The sequence below is a fragment of the Cydia splendana genome, chromosome Z (assembly GCF_910591565.1).
Source record: "Cydia splendana chromosome Z, ilCydSple1.2, whole genome shotgun sequence".
Classification (NCBI taxonomy): Eukaryota; Metazoa; Arthropoda; class Insecta; order Lepidoptera; family Tortricidae; genus Cydia; species Cydia splendana.
In genome coordinates, this window is record NC_085987.1 from 23,792,568 (window position 1) to 23,815,423 (window position 22,856).

The following is a 22,856-nucleotide window of genomic DNA, read 5'->3' on the forward strand; positions in this document are numbered from 1 at the left end:
ATAATCATAAATTTAAATAAATATAAAATGTCAAATTGAAATAATTGAAAAAATTACCCTAATAGGCATATCGCAATCCAATTATTTAAGAACTAAATACATATCACTAATTTTAATATTTGACCACGGTCGACATGAATTAAATATAATTGAGAGTTCAAGGTGCCTACAGGCAGTTCATCTTGCGCTTGGTTGTATTTTAGTCTTGTTCGAAGCGTCACACGGGAGGAGGAAGTTGGAGCTGCAACACGACCCAATAGGAAAAGTTACGATTTCCCAAGCACGCGAGGCCGAAGGCCGAGCTGCGGGAATGAAGTTCTCGCATGCGGATCTTTTCTTCTATCAAAAGTACAACTTTATTTATTTCTCCCTTTGGAAAACAAACTACTACACAACAATAACAACAGCAGGAATGGACTGCTACCAACAATGTGGGTTAGGTTAGGTTAGAACTGCGACCCTCACAGGAACAGACTGCTACCAGAAAAGTGGGTTAGGTTAGGTTAGAAATGCGACCCTCACAGAAACGGACTGCTACCAGAAAAGTGGGTTAGGTTAGGTTAGAACTGCGACCCTCACAGGAACGGACTGCTACCAGAAAAGTGGGTTAGGTTAGGTTAGAACTGCGAACCCCACAGAAACGGACTGCTACCAGAAAAGTGGGTTAGGTTAGGTTAGAACTGCGACCCTCACAGGAATAGACTGCTACCAGAAAAGTGGGTTAGGTTAGGTTAGAACTGCGAACCCCACAGAAACGGGCTGCTACCAGAAAAGTGGGTTAGGTAGGTTAGGTTAGAACTGCGACCCTCACAGAAACGGACTGCTACCAGAAAAGTGGGTTAGGTTAGGTTAGAACTGCGACCCTCACATAACCGGACTGCTACCGAGCTACAGGAATGAAGTGCTCGCACGCGGATCTGTTTGTCCTAGCAAAAGTACAACTTTGTTTCTTTTTCCCTTTGGAAAACAAGCTACTACGCAATTACAACAGCGCAAACAACAGCAACAACAACATTACCAACAACAACACGTCAACAACAGCACCAACAGCAAACAACACGCGTACCGCGGGGCCCTGAGGGCCCTGCGCACAGGGCAAAATCTAGTTAATATTATTAAGACGATTGGTAGGCCCAATGCCCTTGAGCGTCTGGGTGGAGCTAAGCGCTCTGTACCCGCACCACCCGCTTACCCCGCTCACTGCGATCGTACGTGAATTTTGTATCGCTGCACCGCCACGAGGTTCAAAGAATAAGATACAGCCCAGAGGCGCGCAGTTGGCGCTATACTCGTATAATCTTTTGTTTGCAGATATTTTGTTTAGTGTAAAATTATATTATTATTATATATTACTTACCCATTCCGTTACGCACCGTGCACGTTTGTGTAATTGACATAACCGTCGTATCGGTAACCGTTCTATGAAACTTGCTAACTATGTAATCAAACTTGATGAATGAATGAATTTACTAGTAACTTTTGTTTACATAGTTAGCAAGTTCCATAGAATGATACTCTATGCAATACGCCGTTAGCCAACATTTTTTAATGTGTTGATTCCCTACCTTAGGTTTTTTGTTTTGTCTAATATCTAAAATTATCTTTTATCGGATCCTTATCGGCGTAAGAATGCGACGCCATCGCCATCTGTTTGATTGTTATGGACCACGGAGTGCAAGCTATCGCTCCCATATTTATTTGCAGTCAGTTACTCTACGACTTTCTAGCTGAGCCTATCGTGGTAGCTTTGAACGAGGAGGTTATGTCGCTCCGTGATTTCTTTGTACCTAGTACCTACTGCTACTGTTTATGCTTGTGCTCGGCCCAAGTGCAGCCAAAAGGCTAATTTGTTGTGGGGAAATTACACTAAATCAATAACGCATGGACGTTTTAGTGTTTAAAGTAGTATCAGATGACCGCTTCCCATCAGGCGGCTCATTTGCTGACTATCAGATAAAAAAAGTGCCAAGTGCCATTTGGGTTAGTTACATCTCTATACAGAGTGTCCAGTAATTAATGGACAACCTTCTAACCATCGACAGGGCAGCTTAGGCTGGTCCAGAAAATGCACTTATAGGTCTAGTAAAAGTTTCGTGGTTTTCGAGATAATCGCACTTTTATGTCTTTTTTACTAGTTAGCACCATACTTCACTTTAAACACCATCTAGGCCATATCTTTATTTGTATATATATATATATAACATTTTCAAGAAGTCTGGTGGCTTGTGGTGAAAAAAAAAATGTATGGAGAACAGAGTGGCCAACTTTCTTAAAAATAGTTTATCTAATACTGATTCTAAAATGGTATCACACATGCTATTTACATTTCTATATATATATATATATATATATATATATATATATATATATATATATATGTATACAGGGTGGAAAGGCACGACGATCCTTCCCGGAAGTATTAGGTCGTTTAAGTGATACAGAGACTATTGGTAATGGTAAGAATCGTTAATTGAGTAAAAAATAAAAATTGCAAAAATACTACTTTTTAACTGTGGTGATAACCCTATAGCATGTGCACATGACGGCTAGATTAAGGATCTCCGTCGGGAAAGCTCGGGACTTTACACTTTTTTCCGATCGTTGACAGTATCGCAATGATGTATGAATGACGCATAAATGTCAAATAAATCAAATGCATGCAAAAATATTACAAACAATTTTATTACTTTCTTAGATAATTACTTTTTTCCAATATTTACTATCTTCTTTTCACATACGGTGTTCAAATGTACCTCCGTGTATTACAACGCCGCCGCAGCCCGTACCCGAGTATGTCGATGCACATGCGATATAGTGTATGCTCTTCGTCATTTATCCTCCGCAGAAAGCACCAATTAGCCTTTGTCTCATTTCGTCCGCAGTTTCACATTCCGTTTGGTTTGGTACACCATATCTTTTACACAGCCCCACAAATTTAAATAGCCACGAGCATCTAACATTTTTATTTGAAGAATATGACATTCAATAAGTATAGTTCAATGAAAATTTAATTTCAAACATCAGACGTCTTGTCTATTTCCTACCACGCAAGAAGGTTTGTTAGTTTGGTATTGAAGAAGTATTTATTCTTGATTTATTCTTAGTATTTCATTTTTGCAAGTTCATTTGGTGCAACTAACACAACCTACTTGTTATTTTTAATTATTTTAGATAGTTTCCAATTATTCGAAAATAATTTTGTGAAACGTGTTAAGAAACTAAAACCTTTTTATCAGTCAAGGAAACCAGAGATATTTATAAGACGATTGCGTACTTTTGAGTGGTTGTCAATGTCACCATTTGAACTGTCGTTGTAAACAATGTTGTGGTTAGTATTATTAATATTAAGGAATAACATAACTATTTCATTCAAGTATTGAACAAGTGGAACCACTAAGAAAGCGAAAATCCTGCAATGATTCTTACCGTGCTGTAAGCAGACCTAAAAATGGTTAGATGGCAACAAATTAGCATAATTTCCTGTCGAATACTGATTGTTTACAAGTAAGTTCATTGACCCTGTCACCTGTTAGGGTTAGAACAAAGTAGTTTTTTGCGTGGATGTTTAAAAGGTCATAATTTAGAAACGGTTGCCCATATTAACATAGTTTCTATGGAGAAAATATAGAGCTTAGGCTAAACTATCTCCCATTTCCGGAAAGGATCGTCGTGCCTTTCCACCCTGTATATATATATATATATATATGGGCAGGCCACATTGCGTGCAGAGAAGATGGTCGATGGGGTCGAAAAGTGCTCGAGTGGAGACCACGGACTAGCAAGCGCAGCGTAGGACGTCCACCCACAAGATGGACAGACGACCTTGTTAAGGCCGTCGGAAGACGCTGGATGCGGGTCGCTTCCGACCGGAATGGAGGTCCAAGGGGAAGGCCTATGTTCAGCAGTGGACGTCTTATGGCTGAGATGATGATGATGAGTCAGTTACAACTTAATAAAAAAAATATATATATATAATGTACTTAATAAAATGTAGGTACCATCGGTGCGCGAGTTTGACTCGCACTTAATTGAATTATTTTCTTGAAAACATTGTTTCGTTAAAATTGTGTGATCATTAAAGTAGGTATAAAGTCGATAGGTATTGTAAACAATAATTTATTAAGTTAGGCAACAAAAGTATTGGAAATTGTGATAATGAGACCCACCAAAAACATTTTCATGTAAAATGTTGCCAAGACGAAACCATAAGGCTTGCACTGACCAAAAAGTTATCAGAAATTTACTTTGAAACTGTTTTTTTTGTTTTTAGAGCTTATAAATAAGTACTACTGATCAGTAACAACGTTTTAATTTCACGGCAGCGTTATTGAGTTAAAGGAATCTGTAAAGTAAAATTGTTGATTAAGGTTAATAACCTTTATAAATAGAACCCTTAATTGACCGTCTCCTTTAAAATTGTTACTTTCCTTTAGGTACTTTAACTCGAACACGCTGCCATGAAATTAAAACGTTCTTACTGATCAATAATAAGTACACATGTCTATATAAAAATAATAATTCTACATGAAATGATCAGAAATACGTAATGCAAAAAATACATACGTACATATACAATAAAAACTCTAAAACGTGACCATTTCCCGGTCTAGTTAAAATACTGCCATCATAAGATCATTATACTGTGACCCGTCTGCAATGTTTACCGTGCGCGGCGCGCGCTCACGATCTCGGCGAGCGGGTCGCGGGACGCGCGGGCGGGGCTTCACGGTTTGCCGCGCACCTCACCCCCTCAGATTCGTTGATGAGTCGAATCATATCGCCTTAATAACGAGGTGTTTATTTATATCAATCGCTCTAATAAAAAAAACTAGCAAAAGCCAAATTATCTATTTCCTGTCTGTAAATTAAATAAGTATGTAATTATACATATTTACAAAGCACTTTGTAAAAAAGCGCATAATAAGCGGTCAAACTTCTGCTAGAATTTACAAGAACAGCCCGTTTAAGGCCCAGTAGGTTCGTGTTTTTCTCTCTCTCTCACTGAGCGCAAGCGTGAGCGAGATGGATGTGGGGACCGCTGATTTCATACATACCACACACATGCCGCCGGGTCGATTTCCGTACTCGGCCTTTAATCATCCCTTTAATTAAGGTGCACAGAAAACGGAGTTTTTAAAAAGTCGTAGCGCTTTTTTGGATCAAAGGGCTGCCATAATTTTAATTAGCAATCTTGAGCCCTTTCTCGAGGGACTATATCGATTCGAATCCTGAGTTATTGACGTTCGCTCCATAAGAAATAATCTCACAAGCATAGGTCTAAATAGCACTTTAATCAATAACAACTTAATCAATAATAATGCACAAAAGCTAAAAATATGACAATTGCTTCGGCTTTTTCATGTTTTAAACAAATCGCCAATATATTATGTTTGAGGGTAATTATCGGTCCTTTTTTTATATAAACGTAAAAAAAATACAATAAAATGACATGATTACCGCGCTCCCGGGCACGCACTTTTATCTCGCTCACGCTTACTTACGCCTACGCTTAGGTGGTTGCTGCTGTCTCGGAAAAATAGTTATTTACGATACAAGTGCGGAAAAGAGGAAATTCGAGACGAGTCGCCACTTGCTTTCGAGTGTCCTCTTTTCCGCACTTGTATCGTAAATAACTATTGTGTGACGGTACATAACTAGGTCTTAAAACTCTCGGGTCTATTTTAACAAAAGTCGATTGACTACATCTAGTTTTGTTACTTCGGCCCTTGAATTGTAAAACCCCTTATTATGTACGAGTTGAACTCCATACTATTGAGGTAGTAGGTATATGTCGAAAATATATTTTTGACAGTTGTATTCATGGTTACTCAGTATTAATTACTTTGTTGTTAATTTTTACTGTATACGCCTTGTAGAATAAATCATGTAGGTATTGTTTGTGTCGCGTGTTACACGGTAGCGATAATATTACCGAGCCGATTCTGTTGTATAGGATGTTAACCAATTTGTTTTTATGGTACGGGTGATATAGGCTACCGACTTTGAAAGAGAAAGTCTGTTTTATATCATCATCATCATCATTTCAGCCTATATACGTCCCACTGCTGGGCACAGGCCTCCTCTCATGCGCGAGAGGGCTTGGGCTATAGTCCCCACGCTAGCCCAATGCGGATTGGGGACTTCACACACACCTTTGAATTTCTTCGCAGATGTATGCAGGTTTCCTCACGATGTTTTCCTTCACCGAAAAGCTAGTGGTAAACATCAAATGATATTTCGTACATAAGTTCCGAAAAACTCATTGGTACGAGCCAGGATTTGAACCCGCGACCTCCGGATTGAAAGTCGGATGTCATATCCACTCGGCCACCACCGCTCTATATATATTATCTGTTTTATATATTAGCGTTAAAGTTTTTCAACCTTTTGCTTGTGAGTTTATAAACCTTGCATATTCTCCTAGCGTAAATCTACGGACCTCGCGATCAAATTTTTTAATCAAATTTAATAACGTGAATTCCCTAAATTATTTTTTGTTTCATAGATATCGCAGCAACACTGAATACTGTTATTGTAAAGATTCGACCTTTGCGGGAATTGAGTGTTCGCGTGTTGCTGGGCGAGAACACGCGCATCGTACGCATGTACCTATCGATTGTACAGTCAACAGCAATAGTTGCTAAGCGGGCGAGGTTTCAAAATGATCTTGACGCGACTTTATTGTTAAGAGAATAAGAGCGCGTCAAGGTAATTTTGAACACCTCGCCCGCTTAGCAACTTCTGCTGCTGACTTCACGGCCTCAACTTTGAATGACTGGACGTATGAAACTAGGTTTCTGAGCTTTTAAGATTGAGCTAAGGGAGAGGTTAGGTCCCGGCCCGTCCCCGCGCCGGGTGGTATGCGTAAAGCATGTCCCCTCTTAAAAAAAAAAAGAAAAAAAAAAAAAAGGTTAGCCGAATGCCGAATTACAAACCACAAGTGATTGCACTGAATGAGAAGTGCCTCTTAAGTTTTGTTATTTGTAAAATTCACCGAAGAACTCACTGTGATATTGGATTTAGGCACTTTATTATTTTGCCGAGCCAGATTTGAAAACACTTATTCCGGAGTTTGAGAACAGGTTTCTTAAGATAAAGTTAAAGCGGACTCAAGTTAGGCCTGTGCGGCAGGTAGGTAGTCAAAAATTTGATTCGAAATATAAGAGCAACCGCGTTGAAATACTAAATACCATAGTTCCACAGTCCGAAGCATGTCCGAATGCACTGTTTTTTTTTTTATTTATTTATTTTCGAATTTTAAATTCAATCAGTTTCACATGACACTACTTTTTAACATAATTGTGGGAGGTAAGGACAAGATTTAACAGGCTGCCGTCGTAGTACACGTATCTATGTTAATGAAGCTGACACAGATTTGGAACAAAAAATATTACTTACGGCTTATTCTGCAAACAAGTCATTAAAAATTTAGATGTTGGATTACATCCTAGGCTTTGAGCTACTTGTAAGGTATATTGCGTGGGGTCTCTTGTCAATGCCCAGTCGGATAACGCAGACCCAGACATGAGAATAGCCCGATGAAATAGTCCTGTAAATCAAATTAATGGGTGTGTTATTGTGACGTACTAATTAAATTATTAATGTGTATTCTGTTAAATCCTTATACTTCAGAATGTAGGATAATTTCCAGAATGGATCATAATAAAGGAATCATGAGTGATTTTCGTAAATATCCGACATTCTGCAGTATTCAGATTAACCGGAGTACACCAAAATGTATATTAGAGGTTTTAATAGATAATTTAACAATAGTATTAATTTTAAAGTATAAACTATAAACAATAAACTATGCAGGAATGTTTTGTTTGTAACTGGAGATTGAAGATTGGTTACTCTAATGAACTCTGTACCTATCTGGTTTGTCACAAACTCGTAAAATATTATCCACATTAGCGTCATCGTCACATTTTATCTTTTAGAGCAATACTCGCTACAAATTCTACAAAAATAGTAGGTATTAGCATTTGAGTCGTTAAAGTGTAAAAACCGAAATAAGTACTTAAAATTGTAAACGAGAAAACAATTAAGTAGTTAAGTTTTATTTATGATGTCAAAGGGACAGTTTGCTAAGTAGTTCTTAGGTGGTTTAGAGCTAAACCTTGTCGACTGATGTACCATTAGATATAGGCGACAGCATCAGAAAACTAACGCATGCAGCCCCGGTCCCGTGACCCATTAATGTGACGGAGCTGGGATCCCCATTGAGATCTTCAATATTGTCCTTGATCCATTGTAATGCAGCCAGTTGATCAAGAAGACCATTATTATTGTATACAAATTCAGTCATGCTTGGCTTCAGAAAACCTGAAAGAAGACATAAAAAGTTACAAAATACCAAGATCTTGTAAAGATTCGGCAACATCCGTTGCAAAACACGTTGACGCACCGTAAACAAGTGACGTGACTCATTTGACGCGTCCTGACCACATCGGAGCTCAAAAAACGTTACCGCACCGTTACACCTGGATTGTGACTCATGCGTCACTTTATTGACGCGGTCCTGGAGTTTAAGATACCTGGTCTACGCAGATATAGCTAGTAAATCAAAGTCAAAATATACTTTATTCATGTAGGCCTAGGAACAAGCACTTACGAATGGTTATTAGGTACATATTATCTTAAGTATGTATGTAGTAAAAAGTTATATTTTATTAGTTAGATTTTCTTATAAGTGGCTTGAAAGGCCGTATTATATTTATATAACACATGACAGAGGGTGAATATTGAACGACCCTCTATTGTATTTTATCTTGAAGTATTTTTGTATTAGTTAATCGGTGTGATTGCCTCCATAAAAAAATGCCATGTGATCAGTGACATAAATGAAACTCACCTAAAATACCCAAACGATAATTTAAGGTTATAACCATGATATTTCCATACGAAGCCAATATTCTACCGTCGTATGCATTTCCAGTACTCCATTCAAAGGAATCGCCATGGATGAATACTAATACAGGAAACTTCTTTGGTTTTTGTTCTGCAATGAGAAAATGCATTTAAGTTAGGTAGTATAAATAGCACATCCGAGCAGAGGTTGAAAAATTATGCGGGTGCTGGCTAATCACTCTATTGATAGGTGAATACCGCATGAAAATCCGTTAATACCTATGTAGTTTTTGAGTTTATCGCGATCAAACAAACAAACTCACAAACAGACAGACGCAGCGGGGGACTTTGTTATATAAGGTGTAGTGATATATTATATACTAAACATAATCTGAAAAATACTTATATCGTACATATTTTACTGGAACTTAAATTTGGACCACAGTTGTAAGTTGTAGATGTAGACTAAAGTTACCTGATTTTACGGTACCTGAGAGGCGTATGTACCTGTAGGCTAGCCTCTACTACTGTAGGCATCGTAAGTCCATTTTTTTTATTTTTCGCGAAATCAACAATTAACAGAGGTACTAGTTTTAGTGACAACTTTTGGCACTAGGTTTAGCAAAACCAAGAAGTGCCTTTAATTGAATCCATCGTTACCCATATAACTTAGGTTAATTCATTTAAACTAACACAATTTTCACACATAAATCACATAAGTATATGTGTATATACAGCAGGTACAGGTAGGACACCGGTAAACGATTTCTTTCGGCAAAAATCCTTTGATCAGTAGGGTGTAAAGGTTAGGTCTAGCCCTCTCCAAAGGTACCGGACGTTTCTCTAACTTGTACGTGCTGTTTTAAGCTTTATGACCAATAAAATAGAGTATAAAATACATCAGCGGAATGCCATTACGCTGCCATAATTTCTTTTCTTTTTACCCATAGGTGGTTTGATGAAATGAAATGATTAAAGGGATTACACATAAAAAGTATTCTTTAATCATTACCGGCTTAGCAAACCTCAGACTTTATTACCTCCTCCCCTCACCTCAGATTATAAAAAGGTTTTTCTAAGTATATAACAATGTGTTCTTTTCAAAATCCTGCATCCATTAAGTATGCTATGCGGATTTTAACGTTTTACCTCATTAACTATGAAAGAATACTTTCTTATAAAATTTTGCAAGTCGAATCCCTCGGCTATTCAGCTATTATACTAACATTAGGTATATTACTGCATATATTATGCAGGGTGCGATATACAATTGAATTTAAATGAAAATTAGACATGTGACCGTGATTTTTTCTATCGAGCAATCTTTTAATTTTCAGTTTTTCAGGCTTTGCTTGGAGTCACCCCTTACAAATATAGTCTAGTTTCCGTATATTTTTTTCATGGTATTTGCCCGTAATTAAAACGTGTAATAATTTTATGTAAAAACTACATTTTTCTTTCTCTTAAGTATATGAATTTCATTAAAGCATTGTCCTTGTTGAGGTCAATTCGGAAAGCGATGATATTCCTGGTCGAAGAAAATACAAATTCATAACAAGAAATTACTATCTCTGAATAGACCTCTGTATTCACATTACATTAGTACCTAGTTGAAATAAGGTATGTGAAAATATGTACGATGTATGTGAACTTGTGAAGCATAATATCAACATGAAAGGCTATGTAAACTTAGTTATGTGACGAAAACGACAGTCAGACGGATACAAGGCGAAAAAATCAAAGGCAGATAAAAATATGCGGTTACCTCATAAAAATAAGTACCTACACGTGTAAAATATACGTGTTATTTATATTTTCTGTGTAGTCTACTTTTAGTTATGTTATAAATAAAACTGTGATTTCATAGAGTTTTTTAAAGTATTTTACACGGTTTTAGCGGGAGTAATAGCATAATAACCCCCAGGGTGTACTGTTTTTTTCAAAGTCACTTAATCATTCAGTTGTTCAAAAATATAGACTTTATGTAGCTGCTTAGCGTATGGGCTTTTTGTTTTTCTAATTTTTTTGTTTATTTATTTATGACCGCAATATAAGTTAAGAGTCTTAAAGCCGAGACTGACTTGTAATATTTCGGTGTATTTAAAGATTTTATGTTACGCGTTACATTACAAATCGAGATTTAAAACAGTCATTGACGTCAGTGGAGTTGGTGTAGGGACTGAACAGGGCCGATTACGGAGAGCGCCCGCGTGCTTGACCCTGCTGTCAGTATTTTCGCGAATCCCTATAAGGGTTTACATTACAAGCCATTACAAGCGAAGACTTGACTTGGTAAATGGAGTATACTTGTGCAGGGTGCTCGAAATGAGCGTCACCGTGTAGCTCTTATAATGTTTAGAAATTATTAACTTCCAATTCTACGTGAACGTAAGAGCCATTCTTACATAAACATGTATATTTTACAAGAATCAATTTTTATTGTATATCAGTTCTTTTTAAATAAAATATTAACTTACTTGTGGTGCCATCTACGATCAGACGCAGCAATACTGTAGGAATGCTTGAGGAAAAGTGTTTTAATCAGTCACTAACAATATATAGAGATGGCGCTATCAATACTAACTGCAACGAGTTATTGATTTTAGATGTTTTAGACTGTACACAACAATTTGTTTACTTTTAATAATATTTGCTAACAGACATCGTTGGATTCGTAGGCAAACTTCAAAAAGCTCTTACTAATACCATACGAAATTATCAAATTATCAAGCGCCATCTAACAAGCGTGGAAAAGTTGGCAATGTAAGCCTATCACGCAATTTCCCTTATATAAGATTTTGACGTTAAGGCGCCATCTAGTACATTTTGACGAGATTACTGTATAACAAGGTACCCCTTAACTGCAGCTTCACAAAGGGAACTCTAGTTTTAACCCTTTGTAATAATTAACTCGTGCTGCCGGAGATGGCGCTATTGTGTATATTAGTGGTGAAAGTGACACAGATTATCCTAAAGATGGCTTAAAACTCACTTTAAAAACGATCAATACTAAAGAGGCAGCTTACTCGTACTTGTACCTACTTATTCTTGACTTGTATAAGTACCTATTATTATTTCAAAGATTTTGCGTCGGGAAGAATACATGAATGTATATTGAACTCGTTATTAAGTACCTACCTACATAATTATACATTGACTTGGTGAAAATAATTAATCTCCTAAATATAGATATTTATTTAGGATAGATGCTTAAATATCAATTTTTGGGTCCTGCCTTATGTTTTCCTTTGTAATTTTAATGTTATTATTATGTATCAAATTATCAATATCTGTCTTTACATCAATAATAGCTTTAAAATAACCAGAATCAAATTATAGGAATAGTTCCCTGGATTTATCCGGCAGATCCTGATTTGATAACAATACAATACAATACATATTTAGGTACATATTTAGGTACAATAGGGAAGTATAACCCTTTAAATAAAAATAATAATTTGGGTGGAAGTAACTTTTTCTTGTTGTTATTCTGTTCCTTTGTCCAAGGGACAATAATAGCACAGTTTGTTCTATCACGTTCTACTAAGATCCTTAGTAGATAGACCGTCATGTAAATGATTTATGCACTTAAAATGCACATTAGGATAATTCTAATTTACCAAATCGGTCCACTCGCCTTGGATCGATCGGGGAGTATATTGAGAACGTTCTCCTTTAGTGTCCGACCGAAGGTTCGGTTTCGGTTTCGGCCAGTTTCGGCCAAAAAATCATGTTTCGGCTGTAGTTTCGGTTTCGGCCAAAAAACGGCCGAACCTTTCGGCCGGGCCGAAACTTACGAAATGGTACTTCGGACAAAGACCAAAAGTTGGGGAATAAGTAGGACAACAATATTAATACATATCTACGTATACTGATTCATGTATAGGTACAGAAATTAATTGGTTTATTATAAAACACAATTCCACTAATGAGAGCGCCACTGGACGGTCGACGCAGTCTTAAGAGGCTGTCAATACTTATAACGCGCACACTGTCTAATTGTATCGGAGTGAATGAGATAACACTGTCGCACGTAGCCGTTTGTTGGCCGAGTATCAGCTCGGCCCGAGTCGAACGATATCTTTTTCGCTCTTATTCAGTCATTTTTCTATCTACCTCTAATAGCAAATTTTAAGCGAGGCTAAAGGCCGCAAAGTTGATTTTCTCAATAGTTAATATTTTGCGAAGCTGAACAGCTGACTATTGATTAAAACGAAGAAAAAACCCTTAAAAGTGTCCCCAGTACAGTTTTTCATACGAATGCTCGACCTTAGCCTCACTTTTTACCTCAATTTACCATTGGTTTGTGCTCCACATGTCCTCTACTTCAGCTTAGCCTTTGGCCTCGCTGCGCCATGCTCGGCCTGCGGTCTCGCTTTTTAATACAATGGACATTGGTTGGAGTCTGTGCTTAACTACTTATCCTGAAGCCTGAAGCACGGCTTTGACTTCGCATGAAAGTTCGCCTCACTGGGGCACTTCGGACTTTTAGGCCCAGGTGTAGATCGGTACCCGGCCTTGCGATATTGTTAACAAAAAATTTCGCGCTCGCTGCGCTCGCGTTTTTGGTTGCTTTTTGGTTGACCCTGTATCTACATGTTAGCTTGACTGGTGAATAAATAGAGTTAGACCAAGAAGATTCTGCAATGATTTTGATAGCATACGCAGTGCTGTGCTACTAGTGCAAATGTTATTTATACGTCATCATTTCATAGAAGTTTTGACGTTTAAAGTAACACTTGCACTGCATGTCTTATCAAAATCGTTGCAGAATTATCTTGGTCTAACTCTAGTAATTTTCTTAAAAAACTGCTTAAGTAACATCAATTTCAAGGACATTGGGTGTTGACAGCCCCATAATATGTGTGTAAAAGCGGTTTTATGAGATTTTTTCAACGATTTTAACAAGTCTACAAAAGTTTCTGTTTCGGTTTCGGTTTCGGCCGAAACTAGAGCCAAAGCCGAACATTCGGTTTCGGTTTCGGTTTCGGCAAAAAAACATGTTTCGGTCGGACACTATTCTCCTTTTCATAGTCGGTTAAACAAAGGGTGATTATACAAGACCAATTGAGCTAAAATTTGGTACACATATGTAAATCGGTGACCCAAAGACGGACGATGTAACATAAATAAAAGATATCAGCATTGCGATACAGCGAGGAAATGCCGCTAGCATCCTTGGTACAACGCCTTAGCGCCACTTGCACCATTTCACTAACCCGGGTTAACCGGTTAAACCTGGAGTTACCAGTACAATTTGACACTGGGTTAACAGTTTAACCGCTTAACCCCGGGTTAGTGGTATGGTGCAAGTGGCCCTTAATGGCCTATTCTAGATTTAAGCTAGTTATTAATTTTAAATATCAGCCACTATTTGGGTAAATCATAAAATAAAAAAGGGTTTCCTATTTTTATCGTTTTACAGATAGGTATGTATTATTAAATAAAACGACTTGTTCATAAAATGTCAAATATACGGTTTTTATATTGTCAGATAAATAGTTTAAGTTATTTAACAAAGTAGGGGAAAATTAACATTATCCTCCTTATCTCTGTAACTCATGAGGTACTTAAACCAATAAGAATGTCAAGCATGAGTTGATCTTAAGAAAAAAGCTTTGTAAAAGTGTATTATGTATACGGAACTCCTGAGACAAACCACACTATTGTATATACTTAGTGCAAGTATTGTATATATATATTTTTTGGACACCCGGTTGTAAATTAAAGGAAAGAGTAAGGAAGGGAGAGTATATTTCTTAGATTGTCGGATGTTTAGAAACCTTTTAGATATTTTCAGTGATCCAATATAGCCAAGGTTCTTAAAAAGAACTTATATTAAAATACCTATCGAGAAATGTGCCGTGCTTATACGTTTATGTTTACCAATATATATTTTTAAAATTTACTTCTCAATATATAGTTTTAGAAATTTAATTACAAAACTGAGTACCAGCACACAAAACACTCCCATATTTAGAATTGTATTAAGATAATTATAATAATAGTATATTTGCCAAATACACAGACAGACATAAAAAGAGATGGACATGTCAAAACCATATGGGGATCATTTTGCCATTACGGTACCCTTATAAAAAGTGCGTAAGGAAATGCGGATCGTATGCTTGTGAAAAAACGTAGTAGGTACGCGATGTCAGATAAACTTTAGGAAACATAATTATATCAGTTGTCTATTGTTTTACGTTTTTGAGAACCTATAAACTTTTGACAGATCAAAGGAGCATCGTTTATAAATCAAATAAGCAAATAAAATGGCACAAAGGAAATACCCAAAATTGGCGTCCACGGAAAACCACCTTTTTCTACACGGTAGTGCGTTCGTAAGCTTAAATTAAGTAACTTTCTCAAAAAAACCGGTATGTATTCTAATGAACTCCATTTTGAAGGATAAAAACTTTAAAAAAATATCATATTTAAAAAAAAAACTATGCTATTCAGTTTCCTTAAATGTATTTAGCCATACCCCGAAGTTAACGGCGTTTAAAAAAACACCGTGAATATAGATCTTAATTGTATAAAAAATCTAAGTAAATATAGAGAAATACTATATTTTCTGTACATTTTAAATATTATTTGATGCTTTTAAGCTCTCTTGTACGTTTATGATAAAAAAATCTATGAATAACGCAAACGGAAATGAGCAAACAGGCGCGCCGGCGCCGTCATCCGGTTCTAATCAACGAAACGGCGGAGCGCTTTTTGTCTTTGATGCGTTTCCGGTTCTTTTCAGACACTTTTGTTGAAATCATTAATAATATAATTTTGAACAAAGACACCCAGTTAATACTCTTGATAACTATGCACTTACTAAGTAACTATAATATTTTTCAAAGGGTAGGATGTCACCTGTCATCTCCATACAATTTATAACTTAAAAAGCAAAATCTCGCATTTTGTATTGAGATGACTGCAGTCATCGACGATAACAGCAGGTCATCGTTCTCAAGCCATGTGAAAAACATTAAACCATAACACCAGAGGAGCCATAACCATCGCATGGCCATCTCGCTGGTCTAGCGCGGGGCTGTGTAGAGGAGCCATTACACCCGGCGAGTCAGTCAGTGCGGGGAGCGCGGGGGCACTCGGTCTAGTAAAATGATTGGAGACCGAGTGGAAGTCTCGGTCATTTTTTCGGCTGATTTATTTAGACATTGCCAGCGCTCGGTCGAGAGCACTGACTAGCTACTGTAATCGTAAGGTGTAATAATTCAGGCATGGTCCAGGAATCGCAATTAGTTTAAGGAGCTTAATTCTAAAGAGCGTTGCATATATTTATTTCATGCAGGAGTGCCCTAAACATATCTACCAATATATCGTTTATGTCGTGGTCGCCGTGACTTCGAAGGATTTAGGTATGGTATTAACTTGTGTATTTAATATTCTTTAAGTAATAAATAATGTGGATAGTATGGATTTCGGAATGTCTGATACGTGCACGACTGACAATTATTTTTTATACATCATAATTAATATTTCGCTTAAGCATTCAAATAAACTAACATAGCTCAATTCGCAAAGCAATAACAAGGGTAGTATTTAATCAATCACCAAACAATTGTCATTTTTATGACCTAAAAGAATTGGCACAAAAATGTAAACATCAAATAATTTCAAAACGGTTACTTTTATATATTTGTTGTATAAAAATACATAAAAGTAGGTAATAAATTTATTGCTATAAATTTCTTGATAAAGATTTGTGTAAACTGCTGCTCTATGATAATATTGATAAACTTACATATGTGCAAGAACCCGGAAATGAGTCATTTTGCCGATAGATGGCGCTGCGGAGCATAACCCGGCTGATAACTAACCTGCCTTTACTACCGGCTGAACTGATGCTCGAGGGATTAAATCGATATCGAACCTACATTTCATGTTGTTCACAGAATAAACACTGAACAACAAATGGCGTAGCAGGACAGCCTTTCAAAATTTTCCCCCAAAGCTTTGAGTTCAAAACTTTTGCAAGATGATGCCTTGTGAGGAAGAAATACTTCAAACAAATTTTTAACCCTCTACTGCCTCTTGGTGAAGTACGTTTGCCTTATATATATCGCAATCTGTACGCGACCTGACATCGCGGATTCTGTGAGTATGTTAAGTCAGTTTAACCATTGCTACTCGGAAGCTCATTGGAAGGCTGCGAAGCGCGTGCTTCGGTACTTGAAAGGTACTATGGACTACAGCATCAAGTATGAGAAGAGTAGGTTGGACGTGACAGGGTCAGCGGACGCAGACTGGGCGGCTTGTGTAGTCGATCGTCGGTCTTACACTACACTACACGGGGTAGTTAGGCAATTCGTCAGTTTCCTGAGAGAGTACAATTGTACAATTGCCTTAAATAGTATGGAAAGTAAATTTATAATTTCTAATAAATTTATAATTATCCGATGCGTGCAAAGAGGCATTGTTTAGGACATTCACGTCGGAATGTTAGAAGTTGGAACCACATGTTTCATGTAAGCACTAAGCATTTTGATGTTAGACATAATTTTATTCGCGAGATAATCGAAAATGGCATGATAGTAATAAAGTCCCTATATGCGTACTGACGACATGCTGGCGATGCTTTAACAAAGCCTTTATGTATTGAAAATTTGTATTTGATATATTGACATGAACATATAGTTTAGGGGGGGGGGGGGGACCTATGTTAACTACATGTTTTATATCAATTATATCATAGCTTCTGGTAATTTGTATAACAACGTAATTTTGAATACTTTGACTGTTTCTAACACTCCAAATATTTCATTCACGGAATAAACACCCTTTTATCTAATTCAAGTACTTTTCCTCCATTAGTAATAGTTTTGAACTCAAGGCCAAACTCAAAGGGTGGCACAGAAATAAAATATAATAGTAAATTTCAACTCCCGCTAACTTTGTTAGAATTCATCTATAGACTCAAAAAAGAGGCAATCCATTAGGATTTCATTGTACGAAATAGTTTATTTTATTTGTCAAGAAAAAATAGACGTAAGAAGGAAATTCTGTTCGATAAAACATAGTATGAAAAATGTTTGGTCCAAGTGATCATTTAAGATATTTCTCCGCTGGAGCTACCTACTTAAAAAAGATGTCTTAGTGGCCCGGCCAACGAAAGAAAAGTCTTCTAGAAATCGATTTTCGCTCATGTCGTCTCGGATATGGATGAATATGGTACCGACGCATTCAGTGTAATGCCCTGAATACAAATATATGAGATGACAAGCGCGAAAGTGGTGGGGGTAGTTGCTGTGACGCCATAAAGTCGGCAGTACAAACTTTTATTTTATTTTCTTTTAAACATACCATGTGTACTTTTCTTATTTTTTGATATATCTGGTTAATTATTTTTTAACATTATATAGAGAATATTCACAGTCATTTCGTATGTATTTTAGACTAATCCATTCAGCCATTTTCAATTTAGAGCACTTGAAAGTCAACAGTGGATTGTGAAATTTTTGAACGTTTTCTAATAATTTGTTAGACCAAGTATTGAAAATGTTACAGTATGGTATATATTTGTGATCTACTCACAATGCCCTTTCATTTGGTACCCCACATGGTATGTTTAAAAGAAACTAAAAAAAAAGTTTGTACTGCAGACTTTATGACGCCACAGCAACTACCCCCACCACTTTCGCGCTTGTCATCTCATATATTTGTGTTCAGGGCATTACACTGAATGCATCGATACCATATTTACCCATATCCGAGACGACATGAACGAAACCTAACCTAAAACCTGAAATCTACTTCGAATTGGAATACAATAAGTAGATAAAGATATCGTGAATAATGCTTTGCCATCGTATTTAATCGGAAAACGTCATTATTTATAAATACGAATTTATATTGATCTCTCAATTAGCGGCGGCACGATCGGTACCTAATTGAGACTTTTCGACAAAATACGATGGCAAAACATTATTCAGGTTTGTACCACTTACCTATTTATGGACCACCCTCTATTATCTATCTAGTACCAACCCAGCAAACAGTTTAGGTTAAATTTACAAGAAAAGCACCTACCTATTTTAGGTTGCGTAGCAGAACAGAAATAATAAAAATGAGTATAATTATTTATTAAAAATAAGTATTTGCTAATAGGTACGTGTTTTCATCATCATACCTTATCCACCGTTAGCTATATTCATCAAAAGTTTAATTTAACACACCTATCAGGTAATTTGAAATAAAATTGATCTTAATTTTTTTATGCCAGAATCTCATTAGTCCAAGCATCACGCACGCAGCATGTGAACTATTTTCAACACGTTTAGTCTACTAAAATAGATTCACTAAATTGAAGGATGGACTTGTGTTTACGCATTAAAATTGGGTTGTGTTTGGGATGCTGTTTTATTAAGAAGGATAAAATAATATTTATTGCCGTACAATTAAGTAATACGCAATGCTAAAATATATTTGCAGTATTTACTACTCAAATTTTTATTTTTACTAACCAACTTTGTTCATGTTTAATACCAGAAGCTTTACATCGGTTAATATTTACAATAAAAAAAACCATGAGCGTGCTGGACACATACGAGTATAATTGACGAGGTTATCGAAGGGTTCGTATCTTTGTATGATACAAAAAAGTCGTACAGTAAGCAAACGTGCGTTTAAAAAAAATTAAGTACCTAGCAAAAATATGTAAGGCTTTTAACATCCTGCTGTGTGTTGGACTCGTTGAAAATCTTCAAAAACATTGTTTGAAAATAGAACGTGTGAGAAGCATTAAAGATAAAATAAATACACCTATGTTAGGTACTTTGAATTAACCCTTAAATTTTATTTTTTTCTTTTTGCCTGAAATTAATATATATATATATATATATATATATATATTTACTACCTATACTGTGTTACGTACCTAATTGTTTACTGATTCTAGGAAAAAAATAATAATAAATAAAACATCGATTTTCACTGCTAAATCAGTGTTAGAATTTACATACGGTAAATTAAAATTTATGTAAATATACAATTATGTAGGTACCTATTGGTAAATGATATATGAAAAATCTTACTACCATTAGAAATTTACACTATTTGTTATAGTTATCCCTATTATAAAGATTTTAAACAAAAAAATATTGTCAACCCCGAAAAAACCGCCTAATGATGTACATACTAAAAATAATCAATTTTCCAAATTTTTCGTCTAAAAATCAAATGTATTTTTTTAACTAAAATACTGCGCAAATTTGAATAATATATCGGAACGTGTAGGTATGAATTTACGATCAGAATAATTATACAGGACCAAATAGATTTTATCTTTGTGTAGGCTGCACTCATACTAAATATTTCATTCAGATGTAGGTACACCACGAAGTAGGTACCTACTGCCCTTTGGGCATCGTGAGGAAACCGAATTAATCCCAATAAAGGCTTAGTGTCCCGCCTAGTTCGCAAGGCGGATGACAGCTAGTCGCTTTAATAAAACTAGTGCCCTAGTGAGCCGTGTCAAAATGCCTGGACAATGCTAGCATTAGATAGATGATTATAATTTACCTCTATAAGGAACGTAGATATTAAGGTATAGACAGTCTTCTGACTCATGTGCTAAAAACGGCTCCAGCCGCTCCATGTACCGCTGCCGACCCAAGGACTGTGGATCATCTTTTTTTTTCGCAGGAAGCGATTGTGGACACACAGGAGCAAATCGTGTTGCCATCTTTACACCGGACCATGACGGTGCACTGGCTGCAAATTATATTTAAAATTAAATTCAAAACTTAAAAGGCGAAAATAATATTTTTATTATTAATTAATATGTATGTATCTTCTTACCGGGTGGCATAAAACGGAAGTTGCCCACGGGTGGTGCAGCGTAAGGTATACCCAAAAACATTTCAACGCTTTGCAAGTCGTATTGACGACTTGGTTTTACAATTAACCCTCTGAGTGCACCTTGTCTCAGATCGTATTCTCGGGTCATTCTTCGCCCTCCGTCTTCATTGGGCACTCGCCGGTTATCATCAAACGGCCTCGCCGCACTCTCTGGCGCAGGTGGAAGCAAGAGGGAGATGAGAACACAAATAAACGTATTGTGATTTATAAGTGAAGTCGCGTGCCGGTTAGAAGCCATCTTGTTTATGTGCTTCAGTTTGCACAGTTTACGATGTGCTTAAAATAGTAGGAAGCTAGTTTTTTTTTATTTGTTTGCGTTGCGCGTTGGTCTTAGTAGAAACTATATTATTTTGTCTTGCGGAATTAATAAATGCTTCTAGTTACACGTGTTATGATTAAACAGGCTAAAGTTTAGTTAAACATATACAAATATAAATAATTATCACAGACAAAAGTTCCTAAACAAATATACAAATACACTTTAGTCCGATATATTCAACGAAATTGTATCACACACACACAACACAGTTTCTTTGTTTAACTCTAGTTATTAGCTGGAAACGATTATCAGTTTCCGATAAATTGTATTGTTGTTTGCGCGCTCGCGGGTGAGCTCAGAGCACGACTGGATCGCGTCCAAACTGTCCCTGCGCGACTCTAATACCAAAATACTACAGAATGCGGTGCAGAGGGGGATAACATTTGTAAGATATTTTCATCACGAAAAAGAAATTTCAACACGGATAGTGCGAAATAAGCGGAACCATACTTAGATTATCAGATACCGGGAATTGGTTCAAATTTTAGTCATTACAAGATTTAAAACACCATACAAAGAAGATAGGTACGTATATACACGCAATGAAGCTATGTAAATAAAAGTGTGTAAAAATAATAATAAAATATTTAAAACATTTGAATTACTTTCAATTCATTACGATTTAAATTATAAACTAGTTATAAAATGTAGTTTACTTTGTTACATTATAATAATAATATGTAGTTTATAATATAATATAATATAAATATTATATTGTATTAAAACCCTAAGGTACTTAATAAAAATATATCAACTGTCGCTCGACCGATACAATACACTAGGTATCGGTTTTTGTCATAAATCATCGGACACCGTGTCGTATTCCAACGCAAGGATATTTTGGGCTTAAACTATAGCATGTGCTTATGGTAAACATCCGGATGGCAACAAGTTAGTTCTATCGTTACTATACTACTAAGGGCAAATAACGTTGTATTTAGTTAACTTTTTAATGTGAACTGAATTATTAGAAATGTAATTTTAAAAATTTGTCAGAATGACTCGAGTAGAGCCTGGCAAAAAAGAGTAGAAATTAAAATGTGGCAACACTGTAATGTCGTCCCTTTCAAATCAATTTATATAAGAGAACGGGACGACACTACAGTGTTGCCACTTCTTAATTTCTACTCTTTTTTGCCAGGCTGTAGGTAAATATCACATGTAGGAGTAGGAGTCCGTTTATTGTGTTCATTTCGAAATAGCTTCGTATCGATATTTAAATAATAAAAAAACACTGGCACATTTCTGCCCCCTTAAACCTTATTTTTTAAATTAAGACTAGAATTATCAACAATGTTAAGTTTAAACGCTCCAAATAGGTTAACAGAAACTGCATGATTTATAAATTGCTACTTGCCATCAGCATTAATTTATTAGTAGTAGTAGTGATCACTTTACTGTACACAACAGAATCACATAAAATTTACAGAAAATGAGGCGCAAAGCCGAACTTATTCCTTTAAAGTTTCTCTTCTTAACCTTCGAGTAGATGAGTGGAATTTAAAAACTGGACTGGAGAAAAGACGGATTAGGAATTAGGAGTACGGGTTTGTTTTGTAGACTTGAATTTTTAACTCATATCACACACAGATACTTAGTCTCAAAGAACGCGAATGTAATGTAATGTTCCCATACATTAGCAATTTATAAATCATGCAGTTTCTGTTAACCTATTTGGAGCTTCACACCAATATCACCATGGCCAACAGCGCTAAATCTGTCGATGCCTATTAGAAGAGTGTTGTGTGATTAATTTAGCAATTGATGGCTCTTGACAAATTTAACAATGAATATCACTTATTACAGTATC

General features: G+C 36.2%; 1 protein-coding gene across 1 annotated transcript in view; it reads right to left on the reverse strand.

Moving 5' to 3' along the window:
• Positions 1 to 21,290, reverse strand: part of LOC134804710 (uncharacterized) — a 35,355-nt gene extending 14,065 nt beyond the window's left edge. The window contains exons 1-5 of the mRNA XM_063777870.1: positions 20,668 to 21,290; positions 20,389 to 20,580; positions 8,855 to 9,001; positions 8,137 to 8,325; positions 7,399 to 7,549 (exon numbers count right to left, since the gene is read on the reverse strand). Coding sequence (XP_063633940.1) covers positions 7,399 to 7,549; positions 8,137 to 8,325; positions 8,855 to 9,001; positions 20,389 to 20,580; positions 20,668 to 20,965 — 977 coding nt within the window. The 5' untranslated portion in view covers positions 20,966 to 21,290. The remainder of the gene's footprint in view (positions 1 to 7,398; positions 7,550 to 8,136; positions 8,326 to 8,854; positions 9,002 to 20,388; positions 20,581 to 20,667) is intronic.
• Between the last annotated feature and the right edge of the window lie 1,566 nt (positions 21,291 to 22,856).